The 21,015-nt window shown below is 39.4% G+C and overlaps 1 protein-coding gene across 1 annotated transcript in view; it reads right to left on the reverse strand.

The window, feature by feature from the left end:
• prkar1b (protein kinase, cAMP-dependent, regulatory, type I, beta) overlaps positions 1 to 21,015 on the reverse strand; it is a 73,920-nt gene that overhangs the window by 25,955 nt on the left and 26,950 nt on the right. Inside the window, exons 5-6 of the mRNA XM_067421921.1 lie at positions 10,736 to 10,797; positions 7,613 to 7,659 (exon numbers count right to left, since the gene is read on the reverse strand). Of these exons, the coding sequence (XP_067278022.1) occupies positions 7,613 to 7,659; positions 10,736 to 10,797 (109 nt within the window). The remainder of the gene's footprint in view (positions 1 to 7,612; positions 7,660 to 10,735; positions 10,798 to 21,015) is intronic.

The raw sequence follows: 21,015 nt of genomic DNA on the forward strand, positions 1-21,015 counted from the left end.
GCTCATCCAGAGCAGAGGAGATATATTAGCACCGATATATAACACAGCGGATCACTAAGCACATACACAAGGACAACAGTCTCAAGACAAACAAGACTGTTAATAACAAAAAGAACATTAAGATACAGTGTTGAAATGTTTAAAACAAGGTTTTTCTTGCTCTTTTAAAACAAAACAGCTTGACCAATACTCTACAATAAGTCCAAAATAAAATATTAAAAATGGGCCAATTTGAAACTGTCAATATTAAAGGAACACGCTGACTTTTTGCGACTTTGGCTTATTTGCCGTATCCCCCAGGGTTTTTATCTCCATGCGTGCCATAACTCTGTCTGACGCACCCACCACTAGCCTAGCTTAGCACAAAGACTGGAGGTAAACGGCTCCATCTAGCCTACTGCTCAATAAGTGATAAAATAATGCCAACATTTTCATATATATATCAAGACAATCTCCTGAACTTCAAACTGAATGTCAGAATGGGAAAGAAAGGTGATTTAAGCAATTTTGAGCGTGGGATGGTTGTTGGTGCCAGACGGGCCGGTCTGAGTATTTCACAATCTGCTCAGTTACTGTGATTTTCATGCACAACAATCTCTAGGGTTTACAAAGAATAAGGGAAAAGGGAAAAACATCTAGTATGTGGCAGTACTGTGGGCGAAACAGCCTTGTTGATGCTAGAGGTCAGAGGAGAATGGGCCGACTGATTCAAGCTGATAGAAGAGCTACTTTGACTGAAATAACCACTCGTTGCAACCGAGGTATGCAGCAAAGCATTTGTTAAGCCACAACACGCACAACCTTGAGGTGGATAGGCTACAACAGCAGAAGACCCCACTGGGTACCACTCATCTCCACTACAAATAGGAAAAAGAGGCTACAATTTGTACAAGCTCACCAAAATTGGACAGTTGAAGACTGGAAAAATGTTGCCTGGTCTGATGAGTCTCGATTTCTGTTGAGACATTCAGATGGTAGAGTCAGAATTTGGCGTAAACAGAATGAGAACATGGATCCATCATAACTTGTTACCACTGTGCAGACTGGTGGTGGTGGTGTAATGTTGTGGAGGATGTTTTCTTGGCACACTTTAGGCCTCTTAGTGCCAATTGGGCATCGTTTAAATGCCACAGCCTACCTGAGCATTGTTTCTAACCATGTCTATTCCTTTATGACCACCATGTACCCATCCTCTGATGGCTACTTCCAGCAGGATAATGCACCATGTCACAAAGCTTGAATCATTTCAAATTGGTTTCTTGAACATGACGATGAGTTCACTGAACTAAAATGTCCCCGACAGTCACCAGATCTCAAGCCAATAGAGCATCTTTGGGATGTGGTGGAACGGGAGCTTTGTGCCCTGGATGTGCATCCCACAAATCTCTATCAAGATGCTATCCTATCAATATGGGCCAACGTTTCTAAAGAATGCTTTCAGCACCTTGTTGAATCAATAGCATGTAGTATTAAGGCGGTTCTGAAGGCAAAAGGGGGTCAAACACAGTATTAGTATGGTGTTCATAATAATCCTTTAGATGATAATACATAAACACACACACACACACACACACACACACACAAATTTTTAAATAAATTAAATGCTGATTCAAATTAAAAAAAGCATTAAAAAAAATAGAATGATTTCTGAAGGATCATGTGACACCGAAGACTGAAGGATTAATGATGATACTGAAAAATCTGCTTTGGTAACAGGAATAAATTATGCATAAACAATATTCAAATTAGATAACAGTTATTTTACATTGTAATAATAAGTCATTAATACGTATTACTGTATATTTGATTAAAGGGCGTTTCCACTCAAGTCTCACATCAGACACGCCCCTTTCAGAATAGAAAATTGACTTTTATTTCTAAATTATGACATTTTATAATGTAAAAATAAATGCAATCTTGGTGAGGATAAAATACTTCTTTCAAACAAACCAAAAAAAGTTAAAAGGTTTCTATTCATATTCCTTTATACATTTATTATACATTCATTTACTATTGGCTATTCAGTAGCTTGGCATGGGTAAATAGTCTGTTCACATGTAAAGAGATCATTTACATTTAGTAGCAAAACCAGTTTGTTTAATTTGAAGAGTCATATAGAGCGTGGAAAATGGTCATAAAAAACTAAACTACGACTGTTTTTGGTTCAAGAAGCCACAACTAAGCTTATAACTGTACTCTGGGGGGGGAAATAAAATGCTAGAAAAGTGTGGAAAAGGCCCCTTTTAAATAAACAATCCTATTTACTGAAGAACCAAAAATGGGGGAAGGAAAACACTACAGATTCCCAGGGTGATAAAAGCAAATTCTAAATAAATCATATGTATGTACAAAAAAAATCTATTTGAAAGATTCTTTAAAACAAAACAGAGGAAGTGGATTCTCTGTGGAGATAATGACACATCGCTTCACTTGAACTTTATCCATGTCATCTTTGGGAAGGTAAAACAAAGCCAGTCAGTGTTCCAGTTTTTTGTAGTGTTAAAAGAGCCCAGTGGGTAAGATTTTTATCATATAGACCTACTATTATATTTAAGTATGATATGATATCTGTCACGCCCTCACAATCATCCATCACTGCCACGCCCCCTCGTTCCCCATCACCATCATTCTCAACACCTGGGCACCATCACCAGTCACCACTATATCTACCCGGCTCACCTTCACTCCCATTGTCTGGTCTTGCACCGAACCCACCATTGACTACCTGTCCTTCCAAGAAGCCCTCATCTGTACCCATTTTCGTCTTCCTCGTCATCTTGGTCTTCTCCTTCATTGTCGTCTTCACCATCATCGTCCTTGAGTGTCCTCTGAGTGTCACTTTCCACCTAAGTATCACCTGTGTTCGAAACCTCTGATAATAAACCTTGCCCTTGCACTATCCCTCTGTGTCCTCGTCTGTGTCTGACAGAAGACCAGACCAAATGCAGAGCTCTTCGGACACAGGCGGGGACCGCACTGCAGACCACTTCACCACGCTGGTTCACGCTGAACGGTCCTCAATGGTTCACGATACACCCTCCACCGCTACTCAAGCTAGCATGTCATCACCTGCACCACCGGCACTCGTTACTTCGTCAGCTGGTAAGTCCCATGGCTCGACCAGCGACCTACAGCGCTGCGGCGGAGGATTGCAGCGGGTTTCACTTGAAATGTTCCCTGGATATGGAAGTGAACGCTCATCTGTTCCACAGCGAGAGAGGCCGGGTGGCGTTTGCTCTCATTGCTCTCAGGCTGAGCCCTACAGTGGGCACAGTCACTATGGGAAGCGAATACCCCCGTCATTGGCTCAACCACCGTCTTCTGTACTCATCTAAAAGAGGTATTTGGTCAACAAACTCTCTAAATATCGGTCCATGATTCAACTGTTTTCTACTCGCCAAGGCAAACGAAAGACAACGAGTTCCTATGCATTGCGCTTCCGCACAATGGCCTATATGAGCGGATGCCCGCTCAAACATCTGTCGCACCTCCAGCACCTGAACCCATGCAGATCGACTCATACCATCTAACCACCACCGAATGCCAACGCAGGATCTCACAACATCTGTGCCTGTATTGTGGGGGAGATGGACATGGCATGACGACCTGCCCCGTGCGACCCCCTCGGCCCGCGGTGAGTACCATCCAATTACCTCCTTTAACATCAAACCTTACTAAGACGGAAGTATTCGTTTATAATTCCCACTCATCTGTTGCAGCACAAGCCCCCATCGACTCCGGGTTGGCGGGAAACTTCATCAGTAAGCAAACCCTCAAAAAGCTAACAGCCCAACGTCAACATTGTCCCGTCGACCTCAGAATCACCACCATTCAGGGAAAACCGCTGGGCCGAGGTCGTGTCCGCCATTTCTCCCCCACACTTACACTACGTGTTGGTCATCTGCATGAGGAAACCATCACGTTCATGGTGCTGGAGGAGTCAACCGCGGACATCATCCTGGGACGCCCCTGGCTTATATTACACCAGCCGCATATCCACTGGTCCACCGGAGAGATCCTGCAATGGGGCGAGAACTGCTTTGATCGTTGTATTCATCGTCCTCGCCGAAAAGGTTGATCCTCATCGTCAGTTCCTTCATCATTACCTGTCCAGTCCACCTCAGTAGAGTCCCGAAACTCAAGTCAACGCGGCTATTCCCCCAGCTTACCGGGCGTTCCAGGTTGTCTTCAGTAAGCGGTAGGCTACCAAACTACCAACTCATCGGCCGTGGGACTGCGCCATCGACCTCCTGCCTGGGGCCACTCTACAGAAGGGCTGCGTCTATCCTCTGTCCATTACGGAACAGAAGGCCATGGAGGAGTACGTGCACGAAGCACTACAACAAGGGTTCATCAGTCCATCGACCTCCCCTGCCGCTTCAAGCTTTTGCTTCATGGCCAAGAAGGACGGAGGCTTGCGGCTGTGTATCGACTACCGTCACCTTAATTCTCAGACGGTCAAATTTAGTTATTCTCTTCCTCTGGTCCCATCTGCTCTGGATCAGCTCCGTTGAGCCACCATCTTCTCCAAGCTCGATCTCAGAAGTGCCTACAACCTCATTCGCATTCGCAAGGGAGACGAGTGGAAGACAGCCTTCATCACTCCCTCAGGTCACTATGAATATCGGGTGATGCTGTATGGGCTGTCCCCTCCCTCCATCTTCCAAAATTACATGAATTAGGTATTTTGTGAATTCTTAAACAAGTTTGTCATCGTCTATATCGACGATATCCTCATCTATTCTAGTGACCTGAGGGAGCATGAGGAGCATGTCTGTCAAGTCCTGCAAAAACTCAGAGATCACCTTTATCTCAAGCTCGAGAAGTGCGAGTTCCACGTCTCCACTGTCCAGTTTCTTGGGTACATCATAGACAACCACAGAGTCAAGATGGACCAGAGGAAGGTGGACACAATCACCCATTGGCCTCAGCCCACGACCATAAAAGAGCTGCAGCGCTTCCTGGGAATTGCCAACTTCTACCGCCGCTTCATAAAGAATTACAGCCTGCTCAGCTCCTCACTCACCTCTCTGTTCCAGAACCGGCCCAAGTCTCTGTCCTGGACTCCATCGGCCACAGAGGCCTTCCCACAGTTGAAGAACGCCTTCCAGTCCACTCCGATCCTGGTCCACCCCAATCCTCATCTTCCGTTTATCGTCGAAGTGGACGCCTCATCGGTCGGAGCGGTTCTGTCTCAGTGGCAGGGGACACCCTCACGACTCTCTCCATGTGCCTTCTTCTCAAAGAAGCTATCCCTGGCGGAGGAGAACTACGGCATCGGGATCCGGGAGGTCATGGCGATCAAGCTCGCCCTGGAAGAATGGAGACACTGGCTGGAGAGAGCAGAACATCCATTTGAAGTCATCATCGACCATCAAAACCTTGAGTACCTTCGAGATGCCAAATGCCTGAATCATCATCTGGCTCGCTGGGCGCTCTTCTTCACCAGATTCAATTTCAAGGTGATGTACCGTCCAGGGAACCAGAACAATCGGGCAGATGTCCTTTCTCGTCTTCACCAAGCCGACCCAGAGCACCTTGAAACCATCCTCACTCCAGCCATGGTTGTCAGCCCGATCCAGTGGGTGCTCCACGAGCAGATCCAACAGGAGAAAGCCCAACAGCCTGCTCCGCCGGGAGGTCCAGAAGGGTGCCTCTACGTCCCGCCTTGCCATCACCTGCCCCTTCCTGACTTAGCTCATTCTTCACCAGGCTCTGGACTCCCAGGCAGGAGAAGGACCCTCTCGCTCCGTTACTGGTGGCCTGCCAAGGTTTCACCTGTATCCTAGTCGTTGTCGACCGATTTTCAAAATCTTGCAAACTCATCCCCTTCAAAGGCTTACCTACCCCATTGGAAACCACGGAGGCACTCTTTACCCAAGTCTTCTGACATTTTGGGCTTCCGGAAGACATTTGTTTCCCACCGAGGACCCCAATTCATCTCTAGAGTGTGGACCGCCTTCTTCCGTCTCCTAGGGGTATCCGTCAGCCTCTCGTCAGGTTACCATCCTCAGACCAATGGCCAGACTGAACGGAAGATCCAGGACATCGGGAGATTCCTGAGGGTATACTGCCACCAGAATCAGGAGAGCAGTCCACCACAGGCCTCAGAGGTCCCAGCGGTGGATTACTGGTTCCGCCAGAACCAGTCCTTTTTACTAAATTTCAATCTCAAACATTCATTACTGTATTTATTTATTTTTTAAATATTTTATTTATTTATTTGTGATTTATGAATATAATACAAAAATACCAATATATATATATATATATATATATATATATATATATATATATATATATATATATATATATATATATATATATATATATATATATATATATAATACTTTATTTAAAAAAAAAATAAGAATGAGATTTGTTTTATAGTAATAAGAATAGGGGGGGGCTTAACTGTCATTAAAAATATGTTTTCTCCATGAAACACATAACATTTCATAAGATTCAACCCATGTATTTGCTATCATGATGAGTGTATTGTGGGTGTAGATAAATCAATCCCTGAGCACGGGCTGTGACAGTTCTTAAAGCGCCCCTATTATGCTATTATAAAGGTTTCTAATTTTGTTTTGAACATCTTCTACAATAGGTTTACATGCATCAAAGATAAAATAACACTTATATTTTCTCAAAATATACATTGCAGCATAACAGTTCAATAAAAGATTCAGTCTCTCTAAACCCTCCTTTCTAAAAGATTGCTATGATCTGATTGGTCAGTTGGCCCAGTCTGTTGTGATTGGTCTACTCAGCTCTGATTGGTCTACTGATCTCTGATTTGTCAAATTGGTCCTTACCACTTGATATACAGTGATACAAACAGTAATGGCATTGGTTTTACTGTATCAATCTGAGCCCAGGTTCTCATCCTTTAGAAGTGCATGAATGTAAATGTACTTTTACAGCGCATAAAAAAAGCACCTTCTTGATATGTCACCGACACGAAAAAACACACTTTATTTGTCATGCACTTTGATCTTTAAAAAGGTGATGACATGAGAAACCATCTTTGCATGAGATGCCGAATGGTCCCGATGTCAGGCTTTACAGACAGACTTGCAGGATATCCAACAGTTTTGCACAGACATGTAAGTAACAGCGTTCAATCTAATTCCTGACCAGTGATCGGTATTTTTTTATGTGGTATTGCTCAAGTTCAGGCAGATTTTCTTTGTCTCAAAATCGTGTAATACTGTTTATGCATCAGTAATCAAGCCAGTGACGAGACAACTTCACATTGTTTCTCTCAATAGGATGAAAATAATCTGTTATTTGAACTGTGATTAAACTACAGAAAGCGATCAAAGAACGCTCCCTTTATAATGGCCGAAGCTGTCAATCAAATGGCGCGAGCTTGTCTGGACACTTGCCAAACTGCCATTATAATGAATGATGCTGTTACACTGCACAACGAAGCTCCTACTGTATTCATATTGATATCACAAACAGCGCGATTACATACAGCATGAAAGGTTTTATCTGAAAAGTCATTTACTGAAGTCAGTTTAATGAGTTTATCTTTATAAGTTGTATATACCAAAGTACATGTATGAGTTTGACTTTAGAAACAGGTGTAAAATACTGAACTCACATCAACTTCTCCTTGATCGATCACATAGAAGTTGTCTCCTTCATCACCTGAGGAACAAACATTAGAAAATCGTGAGTTTATTTCAATCAACAAACTTGTATTCAATCAAAAACTACATGTAAGTAGCCCCTTTTCCCTCCTGTTTTTTTTTTTTTTTTGCTCAGTTGTGAAACATTTGAGGTTGGTAAGATTTTTTATATTTTCTTATGCTCACTATTTTAAATTCATTTATTTATCTGCTAAAAGTTAATTCTGCAACCATTTAAGAGCCCTCACAGCTAGCAAAAAAAAATGGACTAAAAGCCACACAACTTTTAATTCCATGGGACCTTTAAATTTAGAATTGAAAGAGGAAAAGATAAATAATTGTGTCTCTTTCCCAGATTTCATCCCTTTCCAGCTCCCAATTTCCCAAGAACATATACACAGACGTGCATATCAAAGCTAAAAGATGGCACACCACTTTAAAAACGTCACCACCTCCCAGGACAGTGTCATCTAAATGATTCCCAGGCTTCATCTTAAACACCCCATTTGAGAGTTTAATGGACGGTTGGGCGTGCCAGAAGCCAAAGGCTCTGATCAACATTTCCAAGTTAAAGGCCGTTACATAAAGCATTTCTGTAGGTTTAAAGGGTCTTTGAGGTCTAAGTGTGCGTTGAAGTTGGTGTTTGGGATCTTGGTAGTGAGCCGGAGAGTTAAAAGAGTCCGTGATCCGTGCGCTGCCGAGTTCACGCGGGTTCACCGGGCTAATTAACACCGAACACACTAAGCGCTCGTAAATCACACAAGCAATTTATCTTAACACACTCACCATACGCAAGTGCCCTCTCCCTCTCTTACTCGCAGTCTCTCTCTTTCAACCCATTCAGCTCATTTTTCTTAGTATTGTTCCTGTCTTCCTGTCTTTTATCACCTCTGCTCTGAAGTTTCTGTTTTTTGGCTAACAGATCCTTGAGTCACAGAGTGCAGTCAAATATTTGACAAGAACAAAAACACACACATGCACACTTCTACACACACACACACACACACACACACACACACACACACACACACACACACACACACACACACACACACACACACACACACACACACACACACACATGCACACTTCTACACACACACACACACACTTCTACACACACACACACACACACACACACACACACACACACACACACACACACACACACACACACACACACACACACACACACACACACACACACACACACACACACACACACACACACAATCAAAAGTTTGAACATTCCTAGATCTACTTTTATGGGTAATCTGCCCATGTTAGATAAATGCTTTGAAACTCATGCATTGCACAGAGAGTATGTAAGACATGCATGCAGTTCACTGTTCTCTATTGCTTTATGAACTCCACATGAAACCAAAAAGAGCTCATTGTTTGACTATAGAAAAAAACTCATCACCCACAATTTTTTCTTACATAACTAAAACAATCTGCACTTTTGATAATACTTTCCTAAGGTTTGCACTCTTGTATTTTTTTACTGCATGCACTGCACGTACAGAATCGAAAACACAAGTACACAAGCGCATGACCACAGACACCTTTAGCTACACAAGCTCGGTTTCATGTGCTGTTATTTTCCAAATTACACCTATTTTATGAACAATAGGAGTGTACCATAAAAAGATCATCACTTTAGATCATTCAGATCATATTAAATGATTCCCCAGAAGTTAAATGACCCTGGCTTTAGAGGATAAAAAATAAAGTAAATAATGTTTAGCTTAGATTAATGTAGCTTAGCTTTATTTATTTTAATAGGCTGGCAATGTCCAACACAATATAAAAAAAACACACCAATATTAGGTAAGCGGTTTTGCTGGAGTAGCAATAACATTTTGATTGAATATTTTTAGCATTACATTTAAAGTTATTATTTAATGTATTATTAAAACATTGTATTAGTAATTGTATCTATATTATAAATTGTATCATTATTATTATTAATAATAATAATAACAAATACATTAAATAAAGTTATTTTAATTTAAGTTGAATTTGTAATTTAGCTGTGCTTTGTCAGTTTTATTAGTATGTGTATATACTAATATGAGTATGAGAATATATATATATATATATATATATATATATATATATATATTAATAGCTTTTATAATTTAATTTAGCTTAACTTTATTTGAGTTTTACAAATTTAGTACTTCTATGATATAACTATAAGTTTTTTTTGTGAGTGTAAGTTATGAGGTCAAAAATTTCCTCAGCTTTTAAAAGCGAAACCTGTTGAACACCTACTAGTAACCCAAACATCACTAGTTAAAAAGGCTTTTTTTGCACAGGTTTTGCATAGGTTTTTTACGAGGCTTATGGTTAGGGTTAGGGGTCGGGTTTTGTGATAGAACATATTAGGGCTGTAACGATATGCGATATGAAATCGAAATCGCAATACGCAGGTCCACGAACCTGTATCGCGATGTGAGAAGGCAGAATCGCGACACACCCCTTCCAACTCCCAGAATTATCCTTCCTGTCCAGGTCCAACTTTTAAGTCAGCAGTATGGCAATATTTCAGCTACCCGGTGGAGAACAAGGATGGCAATCGTGTAGTTGACAAGACCCACACAATTTGCCGTAAGTGTTTCAAGAAGCTTCCCCAACCGGCTGGCAACGTGGTGTGAGCGTGGCGTTTCTGTTGCGTGTCATCCGCGGGGCGGCTGCGTGGCGTTTTCTCTTTCTTTGCACACCAGAAGCGTGTCTGACGCGGCGCTTCTGTTGGTATTGATGTACAGGAGGCCCTATACTTCATGTTAAATATATATTGCCTATTGGTACCGCAAAGGTCGGCAGTAGCCTATTGACCATACAGATATATGGTATTGATGGCAAAATAGGCTACAGAATACTGTACAGAATAAAACTGTTTTGTCCCCCCCATATCGAGGTTTGTATCGTACCGTGGGTCAAAAATCGTGATACGAACCGAATCGTGGGTTTGGTGTATCGTTACAGCCCTAGAACATATCATTAACCCAATATAAAAACAATGGAAGTCAATGAGATGCCCTCACTAATATAGTGTGTGATATCAAACTCATGTTCTTTCTATACTGTACCTTGCTGGATTACTGTTTCCCCAGCTATGTGGGTGACTGGGAACATGGCATCAAATATGTCACTGTGGGAAAAAAGAGATACATTAGATTAATCTCTCATTTATTCATTCATTCAGAAGCTGGAATAACAAATGTCAAGTGCATGCTGTCAAGACCATGTCAAGGCAACTGTTTCACACCCTTCAGCCCATGTCATTTGGCCTGTTTCCCCCATTTCCACAGAAACATGTGTTTTACAAAACTGTACAAAAGACAAAGTAAATACTCAATCTCAGGTCTTCACGAAGCACAAAACATCGAATAAGAAACAAAACCACACACAAATGTGCCTATGTGAAGGCAAAGTGTGTCGTAAGTGTTACAAGTTTATGATCCTGATAATGCACCTCTATTCTTTGCCTTTTCAGCAGCCACTGGTATGTCAGTCACTACACATGACCCCTGACTCTGTTCCCACAATACACCTCTCCTGTTACTGCTGCCGGCTGAAAGCAGGGTTTATTCACTGCTGTTGTTGTGCTGTCAATGCCTCTGTAGTTGTATTTATGAAATGTTTACATGCTGAGTAAATATACTTGACATCTCCTCAACAAGCCGCATGACTTGAGGAATCGTTCATGTCTGTAAAACAAACAGTGTGGGATGAGTTACTAACTGGTGTTGTTTTATTATTATTTATAAACAATGATAGTATGTATTAATATTTTGAATTCATGTGTATTTTATATTTTCAGTTTATATTTTTATTTTTTAGTAAACTTTAGTAATTTTGTTGTGCTTTGTCAATTTTATTAGTTTTTTAAATAGTTTTATATATATATATATATATATATATATATATATATATATATATATATATATATATATATATATATATATATATACAGTCGTGTTCAAAATAATAGCAGTACAATGTGACTAACCAGAATAATCAAGGTTTTTAGTATATTTTTTATTGCTACGTGGCAAACAAGTTACCAGTAGGTTCAGTAGATTGTCAGAAAACAAACAAGACCCAGCATTCATGATATGCACGCTCTTAAGGCTGTGCAATTGGGCAATTAATTGAAAGGGGTGTGTTCAAAAAAATAGCAGTGTCTACCTTTGAATGTACAAACTCAAAACTATTTTGTACAAACTTTTTTTTTCTGGGATTTAGCAATCCTGTGAATCACTAAACTAATATTTAGTTGTATGACCACAGTTTTTTAAAACTGCTTGACATCTGTGTGGCATGGAGTCAACCAACTTGTGGCACCTCTCAGCTGTTATTCCACTCCATGATTCTTTAACAACATTCCACAATTCATTCACATTTCTTGGTTTTGCTTCAGAAACAGCATTTTTGATATCACCCCACAAGTTCTCAATTGGATTAAGGTCTGGAGATTGGGCTGGCCACTCCATAACATTAATTTTGTTGGTTTGGAACCAAGACTTTGCCCGTTTACTAGTGTGTTTTGGGTCATTGTCTTGTTGAAACAACCGTTTCAAGGGCATGTCCTCTTCAGCATAGGGCAACATGACCTCTTCAAGTATTTTAACATATGCAAACTGATCCATGATCCCTGGTATGCGATAAATAGGCCCAACACCATAGTAGGAGAAACATGCCCATATCATGATGCTTGCACCTCCATGCTTCACTGTCTTCACTGTGTACTGTGGCTTGAATTCAGAGTTTGGGGGTCGTCTCACAAACTGCCTGTGGCCCTTGGACCCATAAAGAACAATTTTACTCTCATCAGTCCACAAAATGTTCCTCCATTTCTCTTTAGGCCAGTTGATGTGTTCTTTGGCAAATTGTAACCTCTTCTGCACATGCCTTTTTTTTAACAGAGGGACTTTGCGGGGGATTCTTGAAAATAGATTAGCTTCACACAGACGTCTTCTAACTGTCACAGTACTTACAGGTAACTCCAGACTGTCTTTGATCATCCTGGAGGTGATCATTGGCTGAGCCTTTGCCATTCTGGTTATTCTTCGATCCATTTTGATGGTTGTCTTCCGTTTTCTTCCACGTCTCTCTGGTTTTGCTCTCCATTTTAAGGCATTGGAGATCATTTTAGCTGAACAGCCTATCATTTTTTGCACCTCTTTATAGGTTTTCCCCTTTCTAATCAACTTTTTAATCAAAGTACGCTGTTCTTCTGAACAATGTCTTGAATGACCCATTATCCTCAGCTTTCAAATGCATGTTCAACAAGTGTTGGCTTCATCCTTAAATAGGGGCCACCTGATTCACACCTGTTTCTTCACAAAATTGATGACCTCAGTGATTGAATGCCACACTGCTATTTTTTTGAACACACCCCTTTCAACTAATTCAACTAATTGCCCAATTGCACAGCCTTAAGAGCGTGCATATCTTGAATGCTGGGTCTCATTTGTTTTCTGAGAGTCTACTGAACCTACTGGTAACTTGTTTGCCACGTAGCAATAAAAAATATACTAAAAACCTTGATTATTCTGGTTAGTCACATTGTACTGCTATTATTTTGAACAAGACTGTATATATATATATATATATATATATATATATATATATATATATATATATATATATATATATATATATATATATATATATATATATATATAGTTGGTTTAATTCCATTTAGCTTAATTTTATTTCAGTTTTAGTCTTAATTTTGTATGTATATTATTTTATGATAACTTCTGTACTACTATATAATTTAGTAATTTAACACTTTATATTAGGTGGCCTTAACTACTATGCACTAACATTTGAATTAATCATTTGCTACAATGCACTTACTGTGCACGTCTTTACATTGTACTTATATTTTAAAAATGACCTGCATGTAATACCTGTACATCTGTAATTAATTTCTGTTTTTACATTTATTATTACAATGTTTACACTTCCCTTCTACCTAACCCTACCCTAAAACTTACCCACACCACCACACCTGTCCTAAATGTACTCGTATCCCACCTCAGTATCAGCAAAAGTGTTTTACAATACAACATGAACACAATAAGTACATTGTACTTTACATTTTGCCACCTTATATAAACTAGGACCCTTTACATTTTTAAGTGTCTAATATTTATACTTTATTTTATTTTAGATTTATTTCATAAGATGATCAAATGATTTCAAATTAATGATTTTAGTTGTAGTTACGGTAGATCTGAGTTACATGCCAACAAATGGAGCCTTTTCACAGACTTTGATGTTGTGTTTTAACAGTCATCAGCATCATAAAGTTTTTTATATTTTCAGTTTTTTTTTTACTACAAAAAAACTATATAGATCATGCTCTTGTGAGGGTGTTTCTAATACAGCGGCTGTCATAATACATTTCTCATATTTCTCTCTTATGACTCCCATTATCCATCTCTCTCTGTTTTTTACTCATGAACTTTGAAATGAGGGAAAACACTATTGCAGAGTTTTTGAGCAAATGGGAACACAAAAAAATATATTTAATGTATTCTCTCATTCAACGCTATAGAAGTTTACCCAACTATGATGGGTTCCTAAGCCATGTATTACCAATAGTGTCATTTGTAAACACCACTAATAATGCAACTAAGGCAAACAAAACATGTAGGAACAGCAAGTGGTTGTAAAAATGAGTTCCTTTGAGTTCATATTTGTGAATATAAAGGTAATTGCACGCATTGTACTTCAGAGAAAACAGCAATGCAATGATTAGAGGCAGTGAAGCTCATATTCCAGTCTTGAGAGCAAATAATGGAGCATCTGGTAGGTGGTCTTCAGTCACAAGCACTTGGTTTTAGAAGTTTACTGAGTGTAAAGGATGTTTATTTAAAATGTTCCACCACGAGAGCTCTCATCAGTTGTCTGGCTGTGGGGATTCCCCGGCACTCAAACCCATTCACAACCCCGCGGCGTTACGAGACTTACGATTTCAGAGGGAGATGATGATGATGGCTCCCTGGAGACCTGAACCGCGGCTATTTCAGCGAGGTAAAGTGGTTCAAACAGTGCCATGAGTAGCCATTAAATGAACCAGGATGGTTAAACTCAAAGTGTGATGTCATGGAGTATGATGTCAGATGGAGGAAAGATCAGAGGAGAAGTCTTGAGGTAAAGGGAGGGGAAAGGGATTGAGAAGGTGGCTGGTGATGAGCGGCGGTGAGACTGGTCTTGAATTTGAGAAAGGAGTGGGTGAGAAGTGTATGAGAAGACTGGGAGATTGGAGGAGGAAAGAAAGCTTGTGTAGCTTTACTACTTGGTCTAGCAACAACAAGGTCATATAGATTCATCTCCAGGAACTAACTACTGGTTCAAAAGTTTGGGGTCAACATCTTTCTTCTTTTGATCCTGAAATTTTCCACAATTTCCTAAATTCTGAAGGATCATGTGACACTTGCTTAAGGCTATAGTAATGATGCTGAAAATTCAGCTTTCCCATCACAGAAATACATTATTTGAAGTTTAATAAACACATTTCGGGAGAAGCACGTTTAGAAAATTAAAACTAATTAAACACACATAAAGAGAAGCATATTAAACTAATTAGTTAATCAATGATAGGTGTATATAGACATGTCTTATGAAAGTAAACAGAAAAAAAGATCATGGTCTAATAAAGATCAAGATTGGATCTAAACCTCCATTATATTGGGGATAAACAAGCAAACATTCAATAACCTTATGAAATGAACCCATAAGCTGAGAAAAAGCCATGTTCATCATTATGTTTTGGATGCTGGTGTCCCCACAAGGTTTTCTCCACTAGCAAGAGCACCAGGTTCAAAAAGACCATGCATATTCACAGCTGGTTCCACTGGATATACTGGCACTAATGTGCATAAACCAGTCTGGACCAACATAAGCTGGTGTTTTGAGCAGGGGAAGAAATTAAAAACTAGAGAGGTAGACAGCAACATGAGAGGGAACAGGGGTTTCGTCTGAACCTGTCTACAAACTTGTGGGAGGAGGAAAAGTTGGTGAGTTTGAGTAAAGGGGAGAAAACATATGTAGTAAAACACATTGAGGGGTTTAGAAAGAGATTAGAGGGGAGTGGGACACACTGAAGAACATGAGATGTGTCAATGTGGATGTTGAAGACAGCTTCTGGGAAGAGTATTTACAGTTCACAACAAAAAAAATTAAAAAAAACGCAAACTGATAATGTGAGTGACTTTCACTGTCAATGACTCGCTGGCTGATCAGCTGCTGGGTGTGAGAAAGTTTGTTTGAATGCAGCCAGTGCAGCAAAATACACTAGCATTCAAAGGTTTACGGTCAGTAAGATATATATAGAAATTCATACACTTTTCATACATTAAATTGATCATAAATGACAGTAAAAGACATTTATAATGTTATTTCTATTTCAAGTAAACGCTGTTCTTTTGAACTTTCCAAAAAGTTCAAAAGTTGAGCAGCACAGCAGTTTTCAAGTTTGAGGATGATAAGAAATGTTTCCAACCCCAAAATTTGGAACGGCAGTGTTAGCTCTAGCCATGTTTTGGGCGAAATATAAAACAGTTAAGGAATTTGGTCCAGTTTTCCGCTTGTTCTGGTCAATAACGGGAAGAGACTGACCGAAGCTTCCAATAACAGTTTGTGTTGCTTTTGCATGCCCTTTAGGGCCATTTATATATCTTGTTGAAGACACATCAAATGAAGGAAGACATGAGATGAAATTGAGCGTCTGCACAGTGCTCTGTAAATGACTGTTTTCATGTGCATACGCGTGGCCACAAAATCTAATGAGGCTCCTAAATCACCCTTTCTTTTCTTCTTTAATTGATTCTCACACTTTCAAAGGCAAAGTGTTAAAAGCACCAACATTAGATCCCCTTTATTTGTCCACACAAGCCTGAGCCTGCCTAAATGTCAAGAGGAAAATACAGCTGAATACAGAGGAAGAAACTCTTATACATTTAGACATATAAACAATAGCAATATAAAAATTTGCAGTTTGCTTTAAGGCTGCTTTAACCCACTTAATACAGGTTATAAAGAAAATGAAGGTGAGCAAATGATGACAATGTTTTTTTTGTTTTGTTTTTGCTCTTCCTTTAACAGTTGAATGATGCCACTTTTACTTAATCATCAGTGAAGTCACATCAGAGGAAGAGGAATGTCTGGTTTAGAGCATCTGATTTTGACACTCACACCCACAACGTCTGCATGCCCTCTGGGTGTTTATGTTTCATGCGCAAATTGAAGCTGCTACACTCATTTTTAAAGGGTTAGTTCACCCAAAAATGAAAGTTCTATCTGAAATTACTCACCCTGATGCCGTTCCAAACCCATAAAACTTCCGTTCACCTTCGGAGCACAAATTAAGATATTTTTAATGAAATCTGAGAGATTTCTGTCCCTCCATTTAAAGTCCATCCATCCATCCATCATCGTCCGCTTATCTGGGGCTGAGTCGCGGCCCCGGATAAGTCCATTCACCATTCATAAAGTCCATTCATCAAAAACTCTACGCATTTCCACCGATTAATGTTTCAATGTGATTATACCTAGGTGTGCCTAAATACTCTGTTCTAATTGGCTGGAAGGTGTGCAATAAAACCATTTAATGCACAGGAAATACCAAGATGAATCACTGTGCTACATTATACTAACTACACGGTAAAAAAATAAAATAAAAAATAAATAAATATAAATATATATATAAATGGTTCTTTACATGTAACAGTTCTATTTAGATCAGGGGTGCCCAAACGTTTTTCTATGAAGGGCCAAAAATCAAACTTGATTGAGAGCTGTGGGCCGAAAGTAAAGAAAAAAAAAATCATAAATCAAACTGTATTTATGTTTAAAATAAATATAAAACAACTTTTATCTGATGAACTAATGCAGGTTTAGTGTAGTGTTTAAAGTGTTGCATTTTAATGAACAATTAAATGGGAAACAATCCCCAATTGTTCAATGTAAAATACAGTTCAATGCCAAATACATAATGATACAGATTCATAATGACGACGGATATTGTACTCTTTAAAAAAAGGTTTGATTGTTTGCAAACTAGACACACTGCCTTTGATTGGACTTCTTTGAATAAAAACTCATCTCGTCAAGTTTTTTTTTAATTTCTCTTGTCTGTGTACCACTGCCTTGATTTCTCGATTATTGCATTTAATTTGTTGACGTTTATTGACGTCGTGTCGCAAAGCACACAGTGCTGCACCTTGAATTGCGCATTTACAATATTTTTTTTTTTATTAATTTGCATTTAATTTCAGTTTACTCTGTTGTGGTTTAACAATAAAACAAAAAAAAATTATGTCAAATTAGAAATTACAATCTTTGTCGAAGGTATCCCCAAACCTCCTGATTCCACTTCATTACTGTTTTTCTGGAAATATTATCATATTTATAAAAGGCACATAATCAATATCGATTCTTCCCGAAAACACCTGTGCTTGTGCAGGCGTGCAGTGGGCAGAGCTAAAGCATCATGAGCATGCGCACACACACATCATGGCATTATCGATGGATAACTTCGATTCACTATACGTTCGCATTGTTAACATTATATGTACTTATGTGGCAATTGCCAACAAAACACAGACATTTGATGCAGTTTCGCTCACCGCCTGAGGTTTGACTCGTGACCGGGAACAAACAAATGATGAACAATTAATGAACAAATAGGCCTAAACCTCGAGCTGAGACTTGAACGCATGTTGCCTTGTGCCTTATTTTTATATATTTTTTTTTTACTTTTGTTTGTAATATTTCTCACAGATTTCTGCTAGTCTAATTCAGATACAAATAAATGAACACAGTAAAGAGAACAATTGCGTGTGTATCAAGCGGCAACATCCCCCAGATTCTGTTGAAGCCAATACAGAAGTAACTTAAAAAGCAATTCATTGACTGGCCACTAGGGACAGCTTCCTGAAGGGGGCAGAATCTCATTGAACTCCATGTTAAAATGCCCAACTTTACAGCAGAAACAAACATGTTTATAGCCTGGTACAAATTGTGGTTTTGGTCTATACGGCTAATTTTGCCCTTCATGACTGTAAAACAACTGTGAGGGGAATGGATTTTTTTTCATAACTCATTCGTTTACATTATATAAAGCCTTAAAGTTCTGCATAATAAAGGGCATGGCCACTTTGAGTGACAGGTGGATAGCCATTTATCCAGTGTCTGTTAATAAATGGATCACCTCAGCTCTGCCCACGTCCTGCCTCTTTGCCCATTTTCTGCTATCCGGGTGTGACATGCGATTACGTGTTGCCAAGATGGCAACGGCCAGCTCGTCTTTACTTTACACTTCAAAACTCTACTTCAGATTCCTAGGGGTGACGTCACGGACTCTACGTCGTCCATTTTATTTTACAGACTTTGGTGTGTATTAATTCTACCTGGCAGCGTCCCTATTAATAGTGAAGCTGTGGGTTTTAGTTACTAAAAACATATGCTAAACTTTTCCGTTTTTAAGCTATTTTATTGATAAATCACAGAACAGCGTTGACAATGCATTAATGTGTTACTGAATGTTTCTGTGTGCTCATGATCTGGATGTGATGTGAGTTTCTTTATGTGTGTTATAGTGCAGCGAAGCATTAGTTTAGAATGGCGATAAAGTTACCTGTACAATAAGCTTTTTTTATTCACCCGATCAATTTAACCATCCAGATGGCACAATCAAACATTTCTTGTCGAGCGCTCTCAGAGTATGCATTAATTTTTCATTTTAACTGATGGAAACGGAGCATAAAAGTGTACTTCAAGGATTTCTTATCCTGTTGCGCCCTCTATAGGCCATCATCAGCAACTAGACGTCAAGCTTAAAACGTCATAGCAGAGCATTAAAGTCGACTATACTGTGCAACCCCTAACACGTGTGAATGTGATTATGAAGCACTGACCTTGTTTCACAAACGATGGCATCTGTGACAGAGAGAAAGGGACAAAGTCACACTGATAAAGCATCATTAAAAACTTTTCTCGGGATTATCAGTGATTTCACTGTATCAGTATCACTGTAGGGTGGAGAAAAGCACACCCACTAACATAAACGTATATAAATGCACACACAAATATGCTGCTCTTATCAATCATGAGGAGCAGACGTGTAGATCTGTTTATCCACACTGCAGAGGGTTGCTATGATGTAGGGAAAACCCAGTTTAATTGGCCTTGAGCTACGTGTTTTTATGTGTAACATCGCAGCTGTTTTGGACACACTTTTTCCTTTGGGATCCATCTGTCTGTCTGAGCTCGGAGTATGCAGTCTATCTGTCTAGTCTATATGTCTGTCTATCTCCCTCTCCGTCTGTATGTCTTCGGTGATGGATGGCTCCATCGACAGTGACACCCACACTGAAATTATGCAAAGTTCGAATGATTGGCAGACTGTCAGATGAGTCTCTTAAATGTCATTTAATCAGCCTCTTAAAAGCAGAATGAATGAATATTTATAGTGTCGATGAGCCAAGCATCAGTATGGGGGGTTTAATGCATCTCCGACGAGTGTGACGACCTCATCCTGCACGAAACACAAAAAAACACCTCACACATTGAGGAAAACCAGCTGAAGTGGACAGTGGGCTTTAAGGCAGGAAAAAGAAAGAATGCAGGAATGTTTGGGAGGGAGGAAAGACAGCAGAACAACAGGAGGAAGCCAGAGGAAAAGAGGAGAGACTGAGATGGAGGGAAGGAGAAACAATGGTAATAATTGTCAGTTTAAAACAGTTGAATCCAATGTCAAGTTTTGACTGACAAAAGAAAATCAACACGACACCAGTGAGATTAAAAAGTAGCGCAAATGGAGAGGAAATGGAATGGTAGTTTCACTCACTGAAACAATGGCTTGAGTTTTTGTTTGATTGAACAACTGAACTCAAAGGAAACTCTAAGATATTGTTGATGCTTGGTCAAACATGCATTGAGTCTTCTGAAATCAACATCTGAGCAATACGGTTTCCTTCCAGGTCAGCGTGATATTGCAAAATGGAAAACTTAGATCAATACTAAGAGTGTTTGTGTATCCTTACATATTTGGCACACATTATCAAGTTAAAAAGTTACAGATTATAACACTGTCCAAAAAAAGGTCAATAAATCAAACTGAGAAAATCCAAATGTCTCTCCCTGCAAATTTGTATTCTATGCCAATTACATGACTTTGATATAGCAGATTGGCAGTAGTACGAAGGAAACTTTTCCTTTTGAGTATACATTTCTACCTTTTGGGGTTTGTCTCTTCTAGGGTTTGAACCTACAGCATTTTTATGGATCTTTATCCAATTAAATTATTTCACCCAAAAAGGAAAATTCTCTCATTAATTACTTACCCTCA

The sequence above is a fragment of the Pseudorasbora parva genome, chromosome 2 (genome assembly GCF_024679245.1).
Source record: "Pseudorasbora parva isolate DD20220531a chromosome 2, ASM2467924v1, whole genome shotgun sequence".
Taxonomy (NCBI): domain Eukaryota; kingdom Metazoa; phylum Chordata; class Actinopteri; order Cypriniformes; family Gobionidae; genus Pseudorasbora; species Pseudorasbora parva.